General features: G+C 46.7%; 1 protein-coding gene across 1 annotated transcript; it reads left to right on the top strand.

Moving 5' to 3' along the window:
- Positions 1-920: 920 nt before the first annotated feature.
- On the top strand, positions 921-9443 carry CCDC32 (coiled-coil domain containing 32). Its single transcript, XM_004380633.2, has 4 exons — positions 921-977; positions 2101-2351; positions 4975-5131; positions 8507-9443. The coding sequence occupies exons 2-4, from the start codon at positions 2108-2110 to the stop codon at positions 8643-8645; spliced, it is 540 nt and encodes a 179-aa protein (XP_004380690.1). The 5' UTR covers positions 921-977; positions 2101-2107; the 3' UTR covers positions 8646-9443.
- Positions 9444-20407: the final 10964 nt, after the last annotated feature.

Raw genomic sequence — 20407 nt, 5'->3', positions numbered from 1 at the left:
AAAAGATGTTTTCCAACATTGTGCTAGCTATCGTCTTTATACCTCAGGGCCCAGCTGATGTGTCCTTGCGAGTCCTTGAGTCCAGCGCCAGCTGGGTTGCAGTCTCTGTGCTCAAGGACAGGGAGTTAGGGCTCCAGTATTATCTCCTAAATCAATACCAAGTCTATCTGTCTTGAATTCCCACTTAACGCTTAACACAATGCCTAGAACACAACAGGAGCTTGCTCTCTGTTGACCAATGATGTTGCTGCTGTTAGGTGCCACGTAACAGAGTAGAACTGTCCCACAGGGTTTTCTAGGCTGTGATCTTTACAGGAGCAGATCACCAGGTCTTTCTCCGGCAGAGCCACTGGGTGTGTTCAAATACCAACCTTTCCGTTAGCAGCCAACCGCTTAACCATTGTGCCACCAGGGCTCCTTGTGCTGACCAATGACTGAGGGAAAGTTTCATAACTCCGTGAATGGGACATTGATCTCCTGTGAGAGTAGAAACAGAAGTAGTTTCCTTCCCCATCTAAGGGGCTGGCATAACTTGGGTAGCGAAGGGGTGAAATTTTCGGGACAAACAGCTGCCCAGAGAATTGCCGAGCGGATAAACTGAAGTTCATGGGACCAAAAAAATGTCCAGGTTTGCTTACTCAAGCAGAGAGGGTTGTGGGCGCGCTACTCGTGCACACGGACCCATCAATGTACGTGGTAACAGCCCAGCTTTAGCGAGAGAAGGGACTGCAGCCACGTGACTACACCGTTTCGCGGCAACAACAGCCCCGCCCACCGTTTCTCTGCTCTCGGCTCTTCGCTTCCTCACCCAGCTGAGTTCCTTTCGGCCAATCGACGTACAGAACATCGCCGATTCGGTCGGTGATTGGGGGGCTCTCGGGATGCGTCACTCGGAGACTCCGCCCCTCCCCGTTTCCTCCCTGCTGCAAGCTAAGGAGCTGAGTTGAGCGTTTGCGGGCTGCTGGCTGCCGCTTAGGGTAGGTGAGGAGGGGCCCAGGTACCCAGCGTCTTGTATCCCCTGCTACGGCCTGGCCCACAGGGAAGCCTCGGGGCCTGACTCATACCGCCTGTCCAGACCTTGATTGAGGCCAGAGTGACTGAGGCCCGGCATCAGGACGCACGGGTTCTCTGCGCGGTTCTGGACGCCCTGGGGATTTGTGATTTGGATGGGTTCAAATGACTTCAAGGGGAGAGGGTGGGAGCTCGTTCTGGCCCCTGGCATCAGTTCACCCGGGCCGCGGTGACATATCTGTGCCTTTTACTTCCGGGCCCTTGCAGCTGGCTGAACTCTCCTGGAATTATTCAGACATTACCTCAGGCAGCCTTCCTGATCCTAAAGATCCCTCCCGAAAGGTGTCAACCCATCTTATAAGCCTAAATAGTTATAAAAAGCCCCCAGACTGTGTGCATAGCTGCTTGGGCCGCTTTCGGTATAATTTCCCAAGCAGGCAGCATGGTGTTGGGTAAAAACATGGATTTGGAAGTAGCACAGGTCTGGTTTCCAATCAAGGATTCATTATGTATAAGTATTGTGCCCTTGGGCAGGTTACCCCTCCGATCCTCAGTTTCTTCATCTGTAAATGGTGAAAATGCCTATTTTCAGTGTTTCTATTAAAACAAGAGCATAGGGCATATAGCCTAGTTTCTGTATGTAATGAGAACATGGGCTCTTGTCTTACGAAAATCCTCTCTGATGCACTTGTCACCTGGCAGCACTGTACTATCCTCATGTGCAAGACCTTTAGTCTACCGTACTGAAAACAGAATTTAATGGGCTGAGAACAAGGCGGTTGCATTTTGGAAATCTTTGGAGACAAGTGCAGACTGGTTGTCCATGCTGGAAATGTCCTAGAAATTCCATTTTTTAAAACAAACTTCCTTATGAAAACAACGTGATTCCAGAGCCAGAAGGGGAACCAAGTTCCCCTGTTGTCATGTTTTTACCTGTTACATACGAATCCATTGTGTTAAAAGAAACTTCTTAAAAGGCCATTACAGCACCTTCCTTCAATGATTAAACAGATTTTCTGAGTATCACACTCTTAGGCTGTATCCTTAAAGCTAGTCTTTACTCACTCGAGCTTCTGTGTTTCAACTCAGGTTCCAAATGAAAATGTTTGAGAGCTTTGACTCTACAGCCACAAGATCTGGCCGGGACCTCTGGGCTGAAATCTGTTCCTGTCTGCCAAATCCTGACCAAGACGATGGTGCCAACAATGCTTTCTCAGACTCCTTTGTGGATTCGTATCCTGCAGGTGAAGGCCAGCAGGAGGCAGCTGACTTGGCTGTCCAGCCATCTCTACAGCCCTGGGCCCCTTTGCAGGATTCAGAAGTGTATTTAGCATCTCTAGGTAAGTTAGATCACGGGAGAAAGATGTACAGTTGTGCCTCTGCAAAGACAGTATACTCTGTCCTATAGGGTTGCCATGAGTCGGAATACACTCCACAGCAATGGGTTTTTTTAGGTAAAGTTAGATGGCTTTTTCTTATTTTTTTAAAATCAGAAGCTGGTGGTTTTAGGGAAGCATGTTGACATTCTGTTACATCAAACTTGGTTTTCTATTTTTTTGTCCTTGCCACGTATTTTTCTCAGATGTAATTTTAGGGGGTGTTCCAAGTTAGATTGTTGAGAAGGAGCTACCCTTTCTTTCCACATCCCTTAAAACAGCCTGTCACCTCCTGCCTCTGACTGTTTTGTCTAAATTCTGCTTTCTTTCTTGGTGTTCTATAGAACTGTTGCCAACTACTGATCACTCATTTATTTAAATAACTCAAAAGTGTCAAACCTTATGCCATCCTAAAAGAGAAGGTCATGGCCTCAGAGCTACAGTGGTTTTCTGATGCTACAGTTTGAAAAACTGTCATATTAAATAGATTGATTGTTTGAATTGGGAGCATGTTAAAATAAAATTCATTCTGCCTCCCATTTGCCATTTTATTTACTTATTATTCCGTGAACACATCTGTCCTGTGTCCCGTGGCCTTAAGTTTAAGAATCTGGAGCGGCTCCAAACACAGGAAAGAGATTTAGATTGTCCCATGCTAGAGGAAAGAGAAATGTCAGTCTAGGGCAGTGATGGCCAGTTTTTGGAATTGTGATATCCTTTTATTGTTGAATATCCATGAGACCTATCCATGTGGCCCAGGGAATGTCACAAAACCAAACCTGGGAATAATTATTTGCAGAAGGAAAGGCAATTCAAGAAGAAGGAGCTTTTGAGGAAGGACAGAAAGAAGAGTCAGAAGAGAGCCGACATGATTGTTAAGAATATCCTGGCAAACAACGGAATTTTGTTAATGATGTACTGGAGAAAAAAGAGATGAGAAAAATACAGGTGGAATGATGGATAACGCAAAACGTGAGGGTGTAATGTGTAGCCACCAAAGATAGGATATAAGAGTAATGCTTGCAGCTATGGCCATTGGTGGAAAATTCTGTTCTGTGGTAGCCAGAGCATCTGTTTAATGATGATAAGGAGAAAAAGCGATAGTCCAAGAAAGCTAAAGAACCAGATCCTTTGGCTTGTTGGTGCCATTTGCTCAGGGGTCATAAGACACTTTCATGAAGATGGTGATTTTGACTAGTGAAGACTAGTTCTGAAAGTTAAAACTCCACTGCTCCTTTCTATAATCAGTTACAATAATTACAAGTTCCTTTCTGTTGCCTGTGGCAGAGACTGGGAGACAATGGCAGGTGAATTGGGAATATGGAATGGCTCCTGTTTCTGCCTGCCCGACTTAGGTCAAATCTGATCACGGACTCAGTACACTCAGAGAGAGCAAGGCGTTTTCCAGCCCAGGGCACCTTCTACCTTGACAACCAAGGCCAGACAACATGAAGATTGTTTTTATTGCCAAATAAGCCTATTTCCAAGAGAATGCACTGGTAAGGGCAACAGCTAAGAACTTAGCCAATTCAACAGGAGACCTGTACAACCCTTTTCGTATCCTCCAGGAGAAAATCAAACTCCTGACATACTTAACAACGGTAGGTTTTTTATATGGGTGAGCTCCTGGTGGTGACTTACAGCAACCGAAGGTGTTTATTGCTCTGATCACTGGGTGCTAGCTCGTGTGGCTTGTTTAGAAATGAAAACAGGATTGCAGATCATAGTTTCTATTCGTTCTGGGCTTTGATGTCCAGCCTCCTCACCCCACCCCCCTAAAAAGCCATCATTTACTCGTGTATTATAGTTGAGGGCAAGACGAAGTTAAGGTAGATGGTGAAACTCTTTCTTGTAGTCTTCAAAAGGGGAAACCTCGTCACTAATTATACTTAAAATGCAAAGAAGAATAATTAAACGTCTATCATCACGAAGCCATATGGACCACTCTCAAAGGGATTGCGAGACATTAGGCTCCATCACCCAGGCCAGAAGTTGAGCAACTTAAAAAAATGTTAGGAGATTCTTTTTTGTTTAATCAAGAATCTAATCACACATAGAGATCTTAAAGGTCTGTTATTATTGAGTTCTCATCAAGTCAAGTTTAGTGTCTGATGAACCGTTGGATCTGTCATCATTTTCTCTAATTCTTTCTCTTGGGGGTTGGAAACCACTTCATGTCACCGTAACAAAAAGAAAAACCATTTGCTCCTCAGAGAGACCAAGGAGCTGGGAGAAGATGAGAGTATACACATGTCCAGCCTGAGAAAACAGGCATTCCTTAGAGAGCTACCTGCCGGGCTTCTGTGATTTCAAAGAAAACATGCCATCGGTTGTTTATGAGAACCTATGGCTTTTTCCTTTTCTGGGGTTAAACATTTATTTGATAAAATCCAGGGTAAGGACAGTGTGAAGAAAAAAGGAAAATGTTTGTTCCCCTATGTATGTCCTCCTTAAAAAATGAGCTCTTTTGCAGAGGAACTGAATGTACTCATCGATGAGAAAATCTCAAGTTGGCATTTTGCATTGTAGATTTTAAGTTTGTTGCCTACTCACTTTCCTTGTTAAATTCCACTTCTTCTCTCTTTAGAAAAGAAACTGAGAAGAATCAAAGGTTTAAATCAGGAAGTGACCTCTAAGGACATGCTTCGAACCCTGGCCCAGGCCAAGAAGGAATGCTGGGATCGGTTCCTCCAGGAGAAGTTAGCATCAGAATTCTTTGTGGATGGACTCGATTCCGATGAGAGGTAATTGATTCCCTGTCCGGTTCCAGGTGACAGTCTGTTTCACAGAGGACATTTCTCTTTCTCTAAAGAATCCAGGGACAGTGGCATCTGAGTCCTGATATTAGTTAATACCAACATCAGCTCTTCTCTAAAACTCAGAAATCAACCTTTGTGAGGTTGTTCTCTGTTTGCTTTCAGCTCAGCAGCAGATTTTTGAGAAAAGGTATTTTTGCCAAAATGCTAATATCCTGGGCTACATCTTGGTCGTAGAGTGAACAGAGTTGAGGGTGAACCAGCGTCTTCATTTTTAAGTACATAATTCACTTGAGAAAGTAGAAATCAGTCAACAGCTGGAACTCTGTCTTCTTACCTCTGAATCTCCATTGCTTAACAGAGCTTCTATCATATTGTAACCACTCAGTAGATATGTTTCACCAACCCAAACCCACTGCCATCGAGTTGATTCCAACTCATAGTGACCCCTGTAGGACAGAGTAGAACTGCCCCATAAGGTTTACAAGGCGTAAATCTTTAAGGAATAAGACTGCCACATTTTTCTCCTGCAGGGCGGCTGGTGGGTTTGAACCACCAACCTTTTGGTTAGCAGCCACGTGCTTAACCACTGCACCACCAGGGCCCCCAGTGAATATGTATGGAATAAATTAATGACTTTATTAAGCATACACTGTGTAATGCCACTGTGCTTGATGCCATGGGGGAGAGGAGGCTGTCAGGAGGTTTTAGACTCAGTTTTTTTTTCCCCCTCAGACCTGCTTGGGGAGAGAGGAAGTATGCATGTACCTGGATATATTTAACAGTAATGGCAGCGTGAGAGAAGAACCAGATAGGTGGAAGTGACAGAAAGTGCTTTGGACGTTGAGAGGCCGTTGAGCTCCCCGTGGGCTGCGGTGTTTCTTCCAGGGAAGGAGGCAGCCTGGAACAGTACCTGCAGGGGGTAGGGTGCCGGAAAGTGGGGGGACATTCTGCTACAAAGAGCAGGAGGGTGCGCCATGCTCAGGGAAGTGGCCGTACCACTTACTCCTCGTATGTTCTTGGAGAAGTACCCTCTCTGTGCCTCAGTTTCCTTCTCTGTCAAGTGAGGGCAACAGCTCTTGCTTCATATAAAATGTGAGGGTTAAATGAATTATTGTGCGTGATGTGTTAGAACAGTTCCTGGCATGTGGTAAGCACTGTATAAGTGTTAGCTATTATTAACGTTATTCTTAACAGAGTTTGAAAGGTTGGTAAGAAATTATTCACAATAAGAAGTTGGCATGGGGGGAGTAAAAACCTGAATTTTAACAGAAGGTCTTGGGGTAATATGACTTAGCCTAAGTTTGAAACATAGTAAAACCTGCAGAAGCCAGAACCTGTGGAAGGCAGAAACCTGTCGGAGCAGGAAAAGTGAAATATTTTCTGCTAAATAGTGGGTGATAGAAAAGTCGTGACTACAACCTGTCAAAGGCGGAAAACTGGTGAGACCTGGAAAAACAAGACGGTCCCGTGGAGTTCCGCCTCTCACAGGTTTCTCTGTGTGAACACTGATTTTGCCAGTCCCACGGTGTCTCGTGAATATGCTGCGCAGAAGTCATGGACAGTATGTGAACAAAGCTTCATAGTTACATTTTACTTTTCAATGTACTTTCACTTACATTATCTCAAATACTGAATCAACGTGCCCCAGATCCTCCAGAAGGCAGTGTAGGTTCGCAGGCAAGGTAGCTGCCCTCTGAGAGTTCAGAGCATAGAAATATTGTTCTTCTCTATCCGTAAACGCTCAACCTCATGGAGCCTCAGACTGCCCCAGGCACGGGAGATTTGAAGCTGCACAGATTCCTGACCCACTAATAATTTAGTATTTACTTACGGTCTCTCTCCCCTTGAATATTTCCCTCCTCTCTCGTTTTGAGAAGAAAAGATAAAAGTTTCTCCTGCATAATTCTCAAGTAGGAATTCTTTTTAAAAAAATTCTTTTTATTGTACTTTAGATGAAGGTTTACAGAACAAATAGTTTCTCATTAAACAGTTAGTACATGTATTGTTTTACGACATGGGTTAACAACCCCACGACATGTCAACACTCTCCCTTCTCGACCTTGGATTCCCTATTACCAGCTTTCCTGACAGGAATTCTCCTTTTCTGAAAGCAGATCAAGAGTCAGGTTAATGTTTCCATGTGTTTATCAACACATTGTGACACCTTTTCTATAGAGTTAATGTTAACCATTCTGTGAAAAGTGTGGTAGATGAAGGTTAAATGCCCTTGTCCCGCCCAATTCCCCCGAGCTGTGGGCATTAGAGTCCCTCAGCTGCTCGCTGCCCTCTGCGTTTGGATTTGTTCTCTCTAGCCTACGTCTGTGGAAATGCTTCTTTTTATCGTTGTTCAGGGCAAGCATCAGGAAACAATATATCTGCATTTGTTTTCAAACTTCAAAATTTATGTTTTAAGAAAGGCCATTTTGCATTGAAATTGTGTGGGTCTTCGTGTATATGAAGGCTAGGTTGGTGACCTTCCTCATGGTATGCTTTTGGCAAGAAGTGATGGACTGAGAAATCCAGCTCTCAACCCACAATCCCCCAAGCAGTGATGGGTGTCTGAAAGTCTTTTGGTTATGGCTTTATGTCTTGATTTAAGACTTTGTGCTATTGACAAGCATAGAGTGAGACATACATTATTTCTAGTCATTTATATTTTGCTGTGACTGTCTAATCGCTTTAGAGTGGAGGATCCTGGGTACTTCAGGAAAGTGGGAGGGGGATCACTGAGCCTGACACTCATACTTGCCCCCTCCCCACAGATCCAGACAAAGGGAGCCATTCCTTTTTGGGGAACACTCGCTGCTCAGATGTTTCTATCTCGGAGACTGGCTATAGGATGAACAAGCAAACACCTAGAAACCCCACAGAAAAGCATACCAAAAAAAAATCACACAGTGCAAATGAGTGCTGGAAGTATAATTGAGCCCCAGACTGCCTCAGGTATAAGAGATTTAAAGATGTTCAAGTTTCTGCCTCACTAATAATTTGATATTTATTTGAGTGTTTCCTACCCTTGACAATTTCTCCCCTCTCCAGTTTTGAGGGGAAAAAAGACAGGACTGAGGCATGAGCTCTCCCGCTCTTCTCATCAGGGCTTCCGAGGCTCTGTGTCTGAAGGGAGCCTGGTGCTGCTTAACAGCCCAAGGGCCCACTGGGGGGTAAATTATGCCACGGAGCCGCCAGGCAGCGCAGCTGTCAGAGGAGTATCGCTGTTCGCCCCGCGTTCGCAGAGAAAAACAACTGTAGGAAGAGATCGGTGGTGGGTGGGGAGGCAGTATTTGAGTAACTGAGATCATCATTAGGTGATGAATCGGCGCGGTCTGATGCAGCCACCCTTTTTCTCCTGCTCTTTTGTAGCACCTTGGAACATTTCAAGAGGTGGCTGCAGCCAGATAAAGTTGCCATCAGCACAGAGGAGGTCCAGTATCTGATTCCTCCCGAATCACAGGTTGAGAAGCCGGAGGCCGGGGAGGAGCCAGCAGCAGCGGAGCAGTAAATTACACGCACACGCGGAGCAGCTGTCTCGGGCCCACAGGGAACGGTGGAGAACCTGCGGAGGGAAAAAGCCCAAACTGCTGTCCACAGAGCAAACAGCCGCAGGCCTTGAGGACATGCTCGGGGCTGGCGCAGGAGAGCGTGACTGTATGGGATGAAGCCCCTGACCCCGTGCGCGCAGGATCGAGGTACAGCTTTCCTCTATGCCTCGTGGCTTGGCTGAGCGCTGATGCTGCACGTTGGAGGTCTGCTAAGAACCTAGTGAAGAATCAAGTGTGAAAGTACTTGGAGAAACCAGTGCCCTTGTGTATAATGTCTCAGTGAGCCGTATATTCTCTTGCCTCTTCTGGGGGTTCCCTGCCTGTGTCCCAAGCATTCCCTCAGTAAATCGTTTGGGGTGAGTGGGGCCAAGGAGAATGAAGTCTGCCTCCTTGATTCCAAGCCTGCCTGGGGCTTCTATAACAGGTCCATAGTAAATACAGTGACTGGGCTTTTCCTTTGTTTGATTGTTCCTTATGGGGACAGTGGGCAAAAGACGTGTGTAAATGTGGGAGTTATGTAAGTGTGTATATGCCTTTTTTTTTATTTCATGCATGGTTTCTCCTCCAGCCTTCTCCTGCACTTAAAAAGGGCCAGGTTCTAAATTAGAATTGTAAATATGGTGTTAATGTTTGACACCACTCCTGAATAGTTCCAAGTTTGTTCCTGGTGACAGCTTTCCTGGCTGAGCCTCAGCTTCCCTCTTTGTTTATCATGTTCTTATTCAGTATATGTCCATATAAAGCTTTTATCATCAGAATAGCTCTGTGTCGGTGGTGCTGTTGACCTGATTCCTCCCAGAGAGACACTCCCAGGCAATGGGAAGGTATAGACAAACTCATGCCCCCCGTAAGGGAGCTGGTGACCTTTGCCAACCTCATCTTTCTAGAATGTGCTCTCTGGAAATTGAAACCTTGGTGCCCTGAGCGTAGGACTCTGAGACTGTGGCTCCATGGAGGATCTTCCTAGGAAATGGGTTCTGTGATGGTTAAGGTTGTGTGTCCACTTGGCTGGGCCATGATTCTCAGTGGTTCGGCAGTTTTGATGTAATTTGGCAGCTGTGTAATGATGTACTCACCTCCATAATGAGATCTGATACAACATAATCACCTCCATGATGAAATCTGCTATGAGCAGTCAGTCAGTTGAAAGGGGATTTCCTTGGAGGTGTGGTCTGCATCCAGTATATATGGACTTTCTAGCAAAGTTCACAGGCTTTGGCTCACTCTGGATCCTGCAGCTGGCTCCTCATCTGACCTCCGGTTCTCAGGACTTGAGCTAGCAGCTTACCTGCCCATCTTGGGATTTGTCAGTGCCATGGATTGAATTGTGTCCCCCAAAAATATGTGTCAACTTGATTAGGCCATGACTCCCAGTATTGTGTGGTTGTCCTCCATTTTGTGATTGTAATTTTACATAAAAGAGGATTAGGGTAGGATTGTAACACCTTTACTAAGGTCACATCCCGGATCCAATGTAAAGGGAGTTTCCCTGGGGTGTGGCCTGTACCACCTTTTATCTTACAAGTGATGAAAGGGAAGCTAGCAGAGAAGGAAAGACCTCATACCACCAAGAAAGAAGTACCGAGAGTAGAGTGTGTCCTTAGGACCCAGGGTTCCTGCGTGGAGAAACTCCTAGAACAGGGGAAGATTGATGACAAGGACCTTCTTCTAGAGCAGACAGAGAAAACCTTCCCCTGGAGCTGGCGCCCTGAGTTTGGACTTCTAGCCTACTTGACTGTGAGAGAATAAACTTCTGTTTGTTAAAGCCATCCACTTGTGGTATTTCTGTCACAGCAGCAGTTGATGAGTAAGACAGTCAGCCTCCACAGCCTGTGAGCCAGCAGCCCGCTGTCTCACCTGCTAATCTTGGGATTCGTAGGCCTCTGCAGTCTGTGAGCCAGAGGCCTGCTGTCTGACCTGCCGATCTTGGGTTTGCCAGCCCCGTCAGCTACATGAGTCAGGAGAAGCCTCTAGCATGACCCACGAACTTGGGACTTTCCAGCCTCTACAACCGTGTGAGCCATTTCCTTGATATAACTCTCTCTCTCTTTCTCTCTCATTATATATATACTTCATTGATTTTGTTTCTCTAGAAAACCCAGCCTAAGACAGGTTCTGAATCCCTAATGATGAACAGATTGCCTATAAAAATCATCAGAGAAAATTCGCTCATTTCTAAATCAAGCATTTGCTGTGTCCACAAGGATGGGAACCAACCAGGTGATTCAGTATACTCAATGATGCAAAGATTTTTCTTGTATTTTCCTGATATACTTTCATCCTTTTTCATTGGCTAATGGTGTTAGCTTTATTCCTACTGATTTTTATTAGTAGGATACTCTGTCCTACAGGATCAGACAGCACACAGCAACAGCTACCTGTGGCAGAGGGTGGCCCTCCGTGGCCCCTGGGCACTTCAAGGAAGCTAGAACACGTGATCATCTGGCCTTGGACTCAGCTTGCCAGCTGCCGTCCCTGCCTGGGGTTCACATGCCAGATCTCATCCTTCCTACAGAGCCAGCTGATGGCTTTCAGCTGGGTGGATAGGTTTCTTTAAAAAACAAAACAAAACAAACAAAAAAAAGACTTTCTTATCCTTACATGATAAACAAACAAAAAAAAATCATTCTCTCTCAGTAACAACAATTTAAGGAGAAAAGCGATGCGGTCCCAAAACTCTCCCAAAGAGCAGCTGGCCATTGGGTGGTAAGAGAATGTTTCTGTACCAGAAAATAGTCTTTCTGTAGTTGAGGTAAGATTCTAGTCTTGCCTTTCCTTCTTCCCAGTTTCTACTTCAGAAAAAGAAAATTTAGTCTGAAAAGGTGAGGAGTTTCTTTGGAGGAACTTAAAAGGAGCTGTAGGACCGAGAGGATTTAGCATCACATGGAAGCCTGCGTGAGGTGTGAGAGGACAGCCCTGGCCTCCAGCCATCTTCTCACTTCACTCCTCAGGAGACAGGCCCCCACAGAAGGGACCAGCGAGTGGTGACTATGGTTTAATTGGTTCAGAGGTGACAGCTTAAGGGGTGGCTCTAAAAAAGGTGAAACTCCATTTACCAAAAACAAACTTAATCATAGCTCATGGAACTAACTTATTAATACAGATTTAACTTATACTATTGAAGTGGCACTAAATTTGAAACCAAGAGCCTTGGCTGCTCTCTTTATCTGTCTTGTGGCTTACCATGTGATTATAAATAAGTCAAATGACCTCTTTGTGTTCCGGTTGCCTTTCAGTAATTGGACTAACCATAGGAAAGACACTATGGGCTCAAAATTCTGATCTGTTTCCTTTGATCCTAGAAATGCTAAGGAACTCCAGTTGGGACTTCCTAAAATCAGTAGAATTTATGAGTTGAGAAAGCCTTTTTAATCACCCCCAATGTTCTTCCTTCCTCAAGTCCCTAGTGAAACAGACAGAAAGTTAAAGCAAATGGAGCAGTATTTAGTGCTGAGCCTTAGAACCAGCAGGGGCAAAGCAGTGATGACATACCCCGAGGTCAGGCTGGAGCTGGGGAGATAAGCTAAGTGACTTCCACTGTTCTCCACCAGCACTCGTACTCATAACCCCAGGGCTTGGCAAGACCAGTGTTGGAATGGCATGGGCTTGCATCCAATACCTGCTCCAGAAATAGGTCCTGGATGTAGGAACAGCAAATAAACAAATATCCCACCAGCTGTTGCCAATGTACTTCTCTCCCAGGCAGGCCTGCCTACCAGAGCTGTTGCTGGAAGAGGGGAGATGCCCTGGAGCCACTCCCTGGCCCTGCTTTGGTGTGAGGCCTCCAAGACTGAGAACAGCCCCAGCCACGTGAAACAGCCAATATTCTACTGAAAATTCCACACTATCCCCAGCCAACTTCCGCTCTCCTTCAGTTGTAAGATTCAAGACAGGACACTGTCAGAGCAATCTTAGGTTTGGTGGGAGGGCTGTTTCCTTGAACCCAGAAGCAGATTGTTTAAGGCACAGACTCATTCATCTAACCAGGATTTGTTGAGCCCCTGCCATGCTCCAGGCACTGTGCACACCATCATATCTTCCTGCATGGAATGATGGAGAGGGAGACATGGCCTAGCTAATGGGTAATGGGGTAGGTGTAAGCATATGGGAAGGTCCCCAGGCCAGTCAGGTGGGGGTAGGCAAGAGGCTATGTTAGGGAAGCTGAGTCCAGAACAGTGAGTAGGAGTCAGAGGGAATGAAGGGATGAGGACATGGGGATGGAGAAAGTTCCAGAAGAGGAAAACGTGCAATGGCCTAAGGGCAGAAGAAAGTTTGCTGAATGAAAAGTAGTTCAATATAAAACCAAAAACCAAACCCACTACCATCAGGTCGATTCCAACTCATATAATGACCCTAAAGGACAGAGAATAACTGCTACATAGGATTTCCAAGGAGCAGCCAGTGGATTCGGACTGCTGACCTTTTAATTAGCAGCCGTAGCTCCTTAACCACTGTGCCACCAGGGCTCCGAGTTCAGTATGGGTGGAGCATAAAGGGCAAAGCAGGAACTAGCAAGAGGTGAAGCTGGAAATTAATAAACAAGGCCAGGTGGGAAGGACTTTATAAATCAGATTAAGAAGTTTGGAATTTCTTGTGGGGACAACAGGGAGCCATCAGGTCATTGAAAGAGAGGCAGTGACAGGATTAAATTTGCATCTAGAAAGATGGCAGTGGCTGCCATGGGCTTGACATGGTTAAATTGATGGGGGAAGCACGGATAGACTTGGTAATGATATGGTCTATATGAATAATGTAATTGGAAGGCTCGTGGTTTATTTTCTAGCTTGATTTTTTTTTTCCTGATTTCAGTTTTTATTTATTGGCTCACGAAAAAAAAAAAAGTAGTTCTTTGTACATTTTATTGTTGAAACAGAGAGGCAGCATTCAAGAATGGCTAAGATCATTGGCACTGGAGACAAGATACCCATGTTGATTCTTTACAGGCTCCACTACATACTAGCTGTGTGACTTTCAGCTCTTAACCTCTCTGTGCTTGGGTTTTCTCATCTTTAAAATGGGGATAATAATAGTACTTGCCTCAGAGGACTGTTATGAAGACTAATTAAGTCATGGAAAGTACTTAGAATCTTGTGGGACACATAGTGAGTTATCATAAGTATTATCTATTATTCTGTACCAAATATTATAAACTGAGACATTTTACAAACAACTTTACTTTCAATCAACTGTGTAATTTTTCTAATAACTATTTCCTTCCAATTTTCAATTATTTTTTTTTACTGTACTTTAGATGAATGTTTACAGAACAAACTAGCTTCTCATTAAATAATTAGTACACATATTGTTTTGTGACATTGGTTACCAACCCCACGATGTGTCAACACTGACCCTTCTCGACCTTGGGTTCCCTATTACCAGCTTTCCTGTCCCCTCCTGCCTTCTAGTCCTTGTCCCTGGACTGTTGTGCCCTATTAGTCTCGTTTTATTTTAGGGGGCTGTCTAATCTTTGGCTGAACGGTGAACCTCTGGAGTGACTTCATTACTGAGCTAAAAGGGTGTCTGGGGGCCATACTCTCGGGGTTTCTCCAGTCTCTGTCAGACTAGTAAGTCTGGTCTTTTTTTGTGAGTTAGAACTGTGTTCTGCATTTTCCTCCAGCTCTGTCCAGGACCCGCTGTAGTGATCCCGTTCAGAGCAGTCAGTGGTGGGAGCCGGGCACCATCTAGTTGTGCTAGTCTAGCTTGATTTTTTGGAAGTTATTTTTTCACTGTTAGAGAACAAATAGAATCAAGTATGGCAGATTGTATTTTCCAAAGATGGTTATACCAATAAATCTCATCCCACACGTTCATCTTACAGTGTGCCATGGACACTCCTCCACTGAGATGTTGGCTCTATATTCCCTCCTCTTGAACCTGGGCAAACCTTTCTAACTGCCTCACCTTAACAGAGCACAGGAGAAACGATGTAACTTCCAAGGCTAGGTCGTAAAAGGTGAGAACAGCTTCCACCTGGCTCTCTCTCTCTGTCTCTCTCTCTCTCTCTCCATGTTCCTTGGTAGTTCTGAGCCCACATAGAATAAGTTTAGGTACCCTGAAGTCACCAAACTAGAGAAGCTTCAGAGAGAGATGCCCACGGAGTCCCAGCCGTTTCAGCCCCCAGTTGTTTGGGTCTTCCCATCCCAGGCATTAGACATATAAGTGAGTGAGGCTTCAGATAATTCCAGCTCCCAGCCTTTAAGCCACCCCAACTGACACTGAGTATAACAGAGGTAAGATAGCCCTGCGGAGCCTTGCAGATTCATGAGCCAAATAAATGTCATGGTTTAAGCCACTAAGCTTGGGTTGGATTGTTACTAGCAGTGGAGAACTAGTACACCATGGCATAGGTGTCAGATTTTATGTAGTTAGTTTCAAGTACCTTTATTTTGCAGTCCCCTCTAGTTTCTGATGGTTACAGAATTTTAATAATTCTGGCTACGGTATGGAGAGAAGAAACACTGGATGCAGGGGCCAGTAGTGAGATGATTGCAGCTGTCCAGGAAACAGATGATAGTGACTGAGGACTTCTATTTCCACTGAGGACGTAAAAACTCAGGAAAATGTCAGTCCCAGCCTAACAATGAGAAAAAGCCGGATCATCTACAAAATAGAGCTTTTCTTGAGCCCATCAGAAAACGGGTCACAAGACAACCAAGTAAAATTCCTCTAAGGAGAGACAGGGACACAAGAGCTATTTCAACTTTGGCAGAGCACGAGAGAAAGATGTGGCTGTCATATGAGCAGGTGAGAAGAAGCCAACAAAAAATTTAATAAAAATGGGAGGACTACATGTGGACTAGTGTGTCGATTTAGAATAGCTGGAGACTATTCCAGGCTCAGGGGAGTTGGCACTCACAGCAAGCTTTCTTCCCTGCCTGGGTGTTCATGAGAAAAAGTGGAGCCGGGCAGAAGACAAGAGTGAGCTTCCTTCGGTGATGCAGGCATGCAAGACTTGATCAAGGCAGCTGCTAGGGAAGACAAAAAGCCGGGCCTGCTTCCCTAACCCTTCTGTCTTGTGAGCAAAAGTCTTGAGCCACTAGGGGAGAGGCAACAAACCCTTGCTTCAGGAGGCAATGGGGAATAAACACAAAACTCATTTGCTTGTGGTAGAAACCTTGCCCTTCTTGGACACAGGTGAAGATCCATTGCCGGGGAAGAATAGAAGCATGAACCCCCTACCCCGGGGGAGAAGCAGCAAACTGTCTTGGGCTGAAGATTCAACCAAAGGTCTGCTCTGTTGGTGGAGAGGCAGGAGCTCTGGGCTGCTCAAAACCAGCCACAGATACAAGGCAGAGTTTAGCTGCTACGGGGAGGAGAGGCAGAAATGCTGGGAAAGCCCCAAGCTTAGGAGCAGAGGGCTTGCCCAAGACTGAAGTTGATCCAGGACAACAGAGGAGCATCCTTTCTCTATAGACTGGAAAGATAGGACAAAGTCTAAAACCAAATAAGGATAAATGTGAGAGCTGGAAAGTTAACTGCATAAGTTGAGGACAAAGAAGAACTGTATGTTCGTCCGTTTGTTCTAGTGACAGAAACAAGACTCTCAAACTACCTTAAGCCATAAAGGGACATTGATTGGGAAGGACAGAAGTGATGCTAGCTTCAAGGTCGCTGGATCCAAACACTATCTTCAGTCCCTACTTTCTGTCACTGTTGACTGTTCTCTTTGTGTTGGCATAGAACTGAGATCTCTGGGTTTACACCACTCTAGTTTAGCAACTCCAGAGGAGCGATAGAGCTCTCCCTTCCACCTTTAAATACTAAATCCAAGGGAAGGACTCTGATTGGCCTGGCTTGGGTCACATGCTCATCCTTGGACCAATTACTGTGTTCAGGGCAAGAGGATACTTTTATTGTCTGGGCCTAGGTCATGGGCCCAAACCTATCGCTAGGGATACAGGATACTGTGGTTGACAATCCGACCAGAACCATATGAGAATGGGAACTGGAGGAGGATTGCTATTACCTGAAGACAGGGGAATGGGATGCTGAGAACCAAAAGAACAGATATTCAGTCCTTACCAGTTCAGTTGAGGGAGCAGTGTGGTATAGCTGCCAAAAAAAGTTACAAGGAATTAGTAGTGGAAGTATACTTGGGGCCATTGTCATGTGCCATCAAGTCAATTTTGACTCATAGAGACCCTATAGGACAGAGTAGAACTGCCCCGTAAGGTTTCTAAGATTATTATCTTTATGGAAGCAGACTGCCACATCTTTCTTCCACGGGTGGATTTGAACTGCCAACCTTCAGTTAGCAGCTGAGCACTTAACCACTGCACCACCAGAGCGCCTTCTTGGGACCATAGTAGTGTAAAACATAATTCTGCTCTGGTCATACCACTCTGAAGCATCACGTGGGTGTCACATTGTAAGAAAACGTTGGCAAATCGTGGTGCTCCGGGAGGAGGGGTCCGGGCTGAGGAGGCTCAGAAGATTGAGTCATTTGAAAAACGGTGAAGGCAATGAGGGTTTTTTTTCTTTTTTTGGTGGTGGTATGGGGAGTCCTGGAAAAGAGAAGATGTTTAGAGACATGGTTGGCTTTAGAATATTTGGAGGATTCTGTGTAGAAAGATGAGATATTAAAGTACAAAGAAGAAACTAAGAACACTGGTGGGAAGGGGTACGTTTCAGGGAGACCATTACTATTGGGTATAAAGGGAACTTTCTAATAGCTGTCCACAAATGGACAGGGCTGCCTTGTGAAATGTAGTGAGTTCCCCTCACTGGAGGTATTTAGACGATGCCCTGGTGGCTCAGTGGTTAAGCGTCCAGCTGTTCAAACCCATCAGCCGCTCCATGGGAGAAAGATGTGGCATTCTGCTTCTGTAAAGATTTACAGCCTTGGAAACCCTGTGAGGCAGTTCCACTCTGTCCTGCAGGGTTGCTATGAAGGGGAATTGACTTGATGGCAGTGAGTTTGGTTTATGGGTGTAGGTATTTAAGCAGGTGTCAGACAGACTGTAGAGGGGATTCCTGCATTGGGGGAAAAGTTGGATCAGGTGACCCCTGAGCTCCTTTCCAGTTATGAAAGTCTGTGGTTGTCCACTGGAGAAGCATGGGGGCTCCCTGTCAGTATGTCAGCCTTGGCATCCCCAAAGTCTGGGAGAGAGCTGGTGAGCTCTCCTCTCCCCTCCCTAGATGGTAAATAATGACTTCTCACCACAAACACCTGATCACCTGCCTACACGCTTTCAGAGTTAGAGCCCTCCAACAGTTCTTAGCCCAGCCCTGTGGGACAGGCTCTTAGGCTGGGAAGACCACAGAAAGGTGGTCCCCCATGGGCTCTTGTGCTATTCTATGTTCTCTGAACACATACCATGAGACAAGGACGTGGGTGTAGGCAGTTTATTTTAGAGGGTGAGCAGGAGTGAGGGAGCAAGGAGACTGAGACAGGAAAGGGTGCTTCGAGTGGGTCCACTGGGGCTAATTAGGGCTCAGTCCCTTTGGGATCACTTTATGGGGCTATAACGATCACAGCTCAGAATCTCCCCACTGAGTGATGGCATAATCTGGGGTATTAATCCACTGATGCCCATCCCTCATTGGTTGAGATTTACCCCTGTGGGTGTTAAGCCCCTGCCACTTCCGGGGTGTCCTGCAGGGGTTGAGAAAAACCCTCAGAGAGAAGGAGAGAGGCAGGAGGTGGTCAGGGTGCCCAGGAACTGTCCACTGCAGCTGCAACTGGAAGCAGAGGTGGGCTGAAGGGATGTGGGGTGAGGCATCGATAATATCTGCCACAGTCCCTTCCCCACCCATTCCAGGATCCACCCTCCCGGGGCAGCGTATGACCTTTGATTTTCACTTTCCAGCCTCTGTGGCCCAGTGTGTGGAGTGGTTCTCCCCGTTGGGCTAATTCATCCCAGCTTTGCCTGGGTGCCTACCCTGCAAGCTCTCTTGGGCTCACGTCTCCGCCTGGGCCCAGCTCCTTCACTGGGCTCTCTGGGCTGAGGGCACCAGGACAGTGGGCTCTCCAGGCTGGCACCTGTCCCACTCAACACCCACACCTGAGCTTGGAACATGGTGACATTAGGGACCCTGGCTCCATTGCCCCTTCTGCACTGTGGTCAAGGTCAGGACAGGTCAAAGCTGGATGAGCCCAAGTTTCCTGTGCTGATGGCCTGATTGTTGGCTCCCAGTTACAAAAATGTGAAGAAGAATGACTAGGAGTCCAAAGACCCTGAGAGACCTTTCTCCAAGCCTGAAGACACTTCAAGGGTGGGAAGTCGTGGCAGTAATGATGGTGGCAGGGTTCCTGGCCCCCCAGCTCTGTTACTTCTCCTCTGGCCTACCTTGGTCAGAGCTCTGGACCATCTCTCTCTTCCTCGCTCCTTCCTCTCACCCTGCTGTCAGGTACTGACTATCTGGCCCGTCTCTCCTCTTTCACATTAATTGCCTCCAAGGGCTTCACCTCTCTGACGTTCACGGTCACTATTCCCTGAAATCTGCCTCATTTGCTGTACCATTCCTGCTCAGTCTTCTGATGCCCAGTTCGCCTCCTGGGAGAGGTAAGGCGGAGGAGACTAGGTATTTATGATGAGTTTGGGGTAAAATGGAACCAAGGGGTCTGACCAAATAGGTGCCCCTAGGGCAAGGAGGGGTGTGTGTGTGTGCGTGTCAGTGTGTATGCGTGAGTGGGTGTGAGTGGGTGTGCGCGTGTGAGTGTGCGTGTGCGTGTGTGTGTGTGTCCGCGCACGCCCGCGTACGTTGGAGTGGAGTTCAATGTTGCCATTGTTAGCTTAGGGCACGGCCTCTCCTAAGATGGCAAGTGTTGTCTAGCCAGAGGGAGAGCCTCAGACTCAGACCCCTCTTGAACCTCAGAGGGTATGAAGCGAAGAGGAACCTGCTGGATCCCAGCCCTGCTCAGAAACCAGGTAACTTCACTGGGACAGGGCACGAGGACGGTGAGAGGCGCACTTCCGCTCCTTCCGCCCTGGCCTCTGCTCTCCTTTTGGTTCTCTTTCAGTCTGAGGCGCGCTCTCTCTATGCCATCATGGGTTCCCTGTGCCTTTCCTCCTCTCTTTCCTATTTGCATCTCATGCTCTGTTTTGCTTTATTCATTCCTCAACCCTGCATCACCGAGGCTGCTTATCATCTTACTTTCCTGCATCTTCTTCGTGCCCCTGAGTATGATTGTTTCCCTTTGTCTGTCAGCGTGTGCGTCTCTGTCGTGATCTGTTTTTCTGTGTCTCTGTCTGTCCGTATTCCCAGAGGCCCTGTAACTCCGGAACCCCTGGCAGGAGTGCTTTTCTAAGAATGGAGCCTGGGACAGCCACCCAACACGCCGCTGCTCGCGGAGGTGGCTAAGGACTTTTCCAGCCCAGCAGTCGTCATGGTAACAGGCAGGGCGGGCCAGGCAGGGGACGTGCAGAACCACGTGGGCTTGACCTTTCTGCGGGTGTCAGGTTTGAGCGGGAGCTGGAGAAAAACAGCAAGAACTGCTTCCCTCTGCCCCAGCCCGCAGGGCTTCCGGGCTGGGCTGAAAGGAGGGAGGGAGAAACTGAAAACTGGGACGGTTGGCAATAGAGGGAAAAGAAGTGGCAGAGGGTTAGCAAGAGCGATCTAGAGAAACCACGGGCAGAGAGAACAGGCACACACTCACGCACACGCCCGCACGCGCACATGCGCTCCCAGGGTCGTCACCGTTGCGAACGACCTGCGGACGGCCCTAGACATCATCCCTGGAGGCTCCGCTCGCCCTTCGCCAGCCAGCGGCTCTGGGGTG

Source organism: Trichechus manatus, unplaced genomic scaffold, assembly GCF_000243295.1.
Source record: "Trichechus manatus latirostris isolate Lorelei unplaced genomic scaffold, TriManLat1.0 scaffold00076, whole genome shotgun sequence".
Classification (NCBI taxonomy): domain Eukaryota; kingdom Metazoa; phylum Chordata; class Mammalia; order Sirenia; family Trichechidae; genus Trichechus; species Trichechus manatus.
This window is presented reverse-complemented; position numbering and strand designations above follow the sequence as displayed.

What these genes read in the sequence shown, in the direction of transcription:
- CCDC32 (XM_004380633.2), top strand. Translation starts at nt 2,108, where the DNA reads ATGAAAATGTTTGAGAGCTTTGACTCTACAGCCACAAGATCTGGCCGG. An exon ending in AGTGTATTTAGCATCTCTAG is followed by an intron (nt 2,352 to 4,974) that starts GTAAGTTAGATC and finishes TTCTCTCTTTAG; the next exon opens with AAAAGAAACTGAGAAGAATC. An exon ending in GGACTCGATTCCGATGAGAG is followed by an intron (nt 5,132 to 8,506) that starts GTAATTGATTCC and finishes GCTCTTTTGTAG; the next exon opens with CACCTTGGAACATTTCAAGA.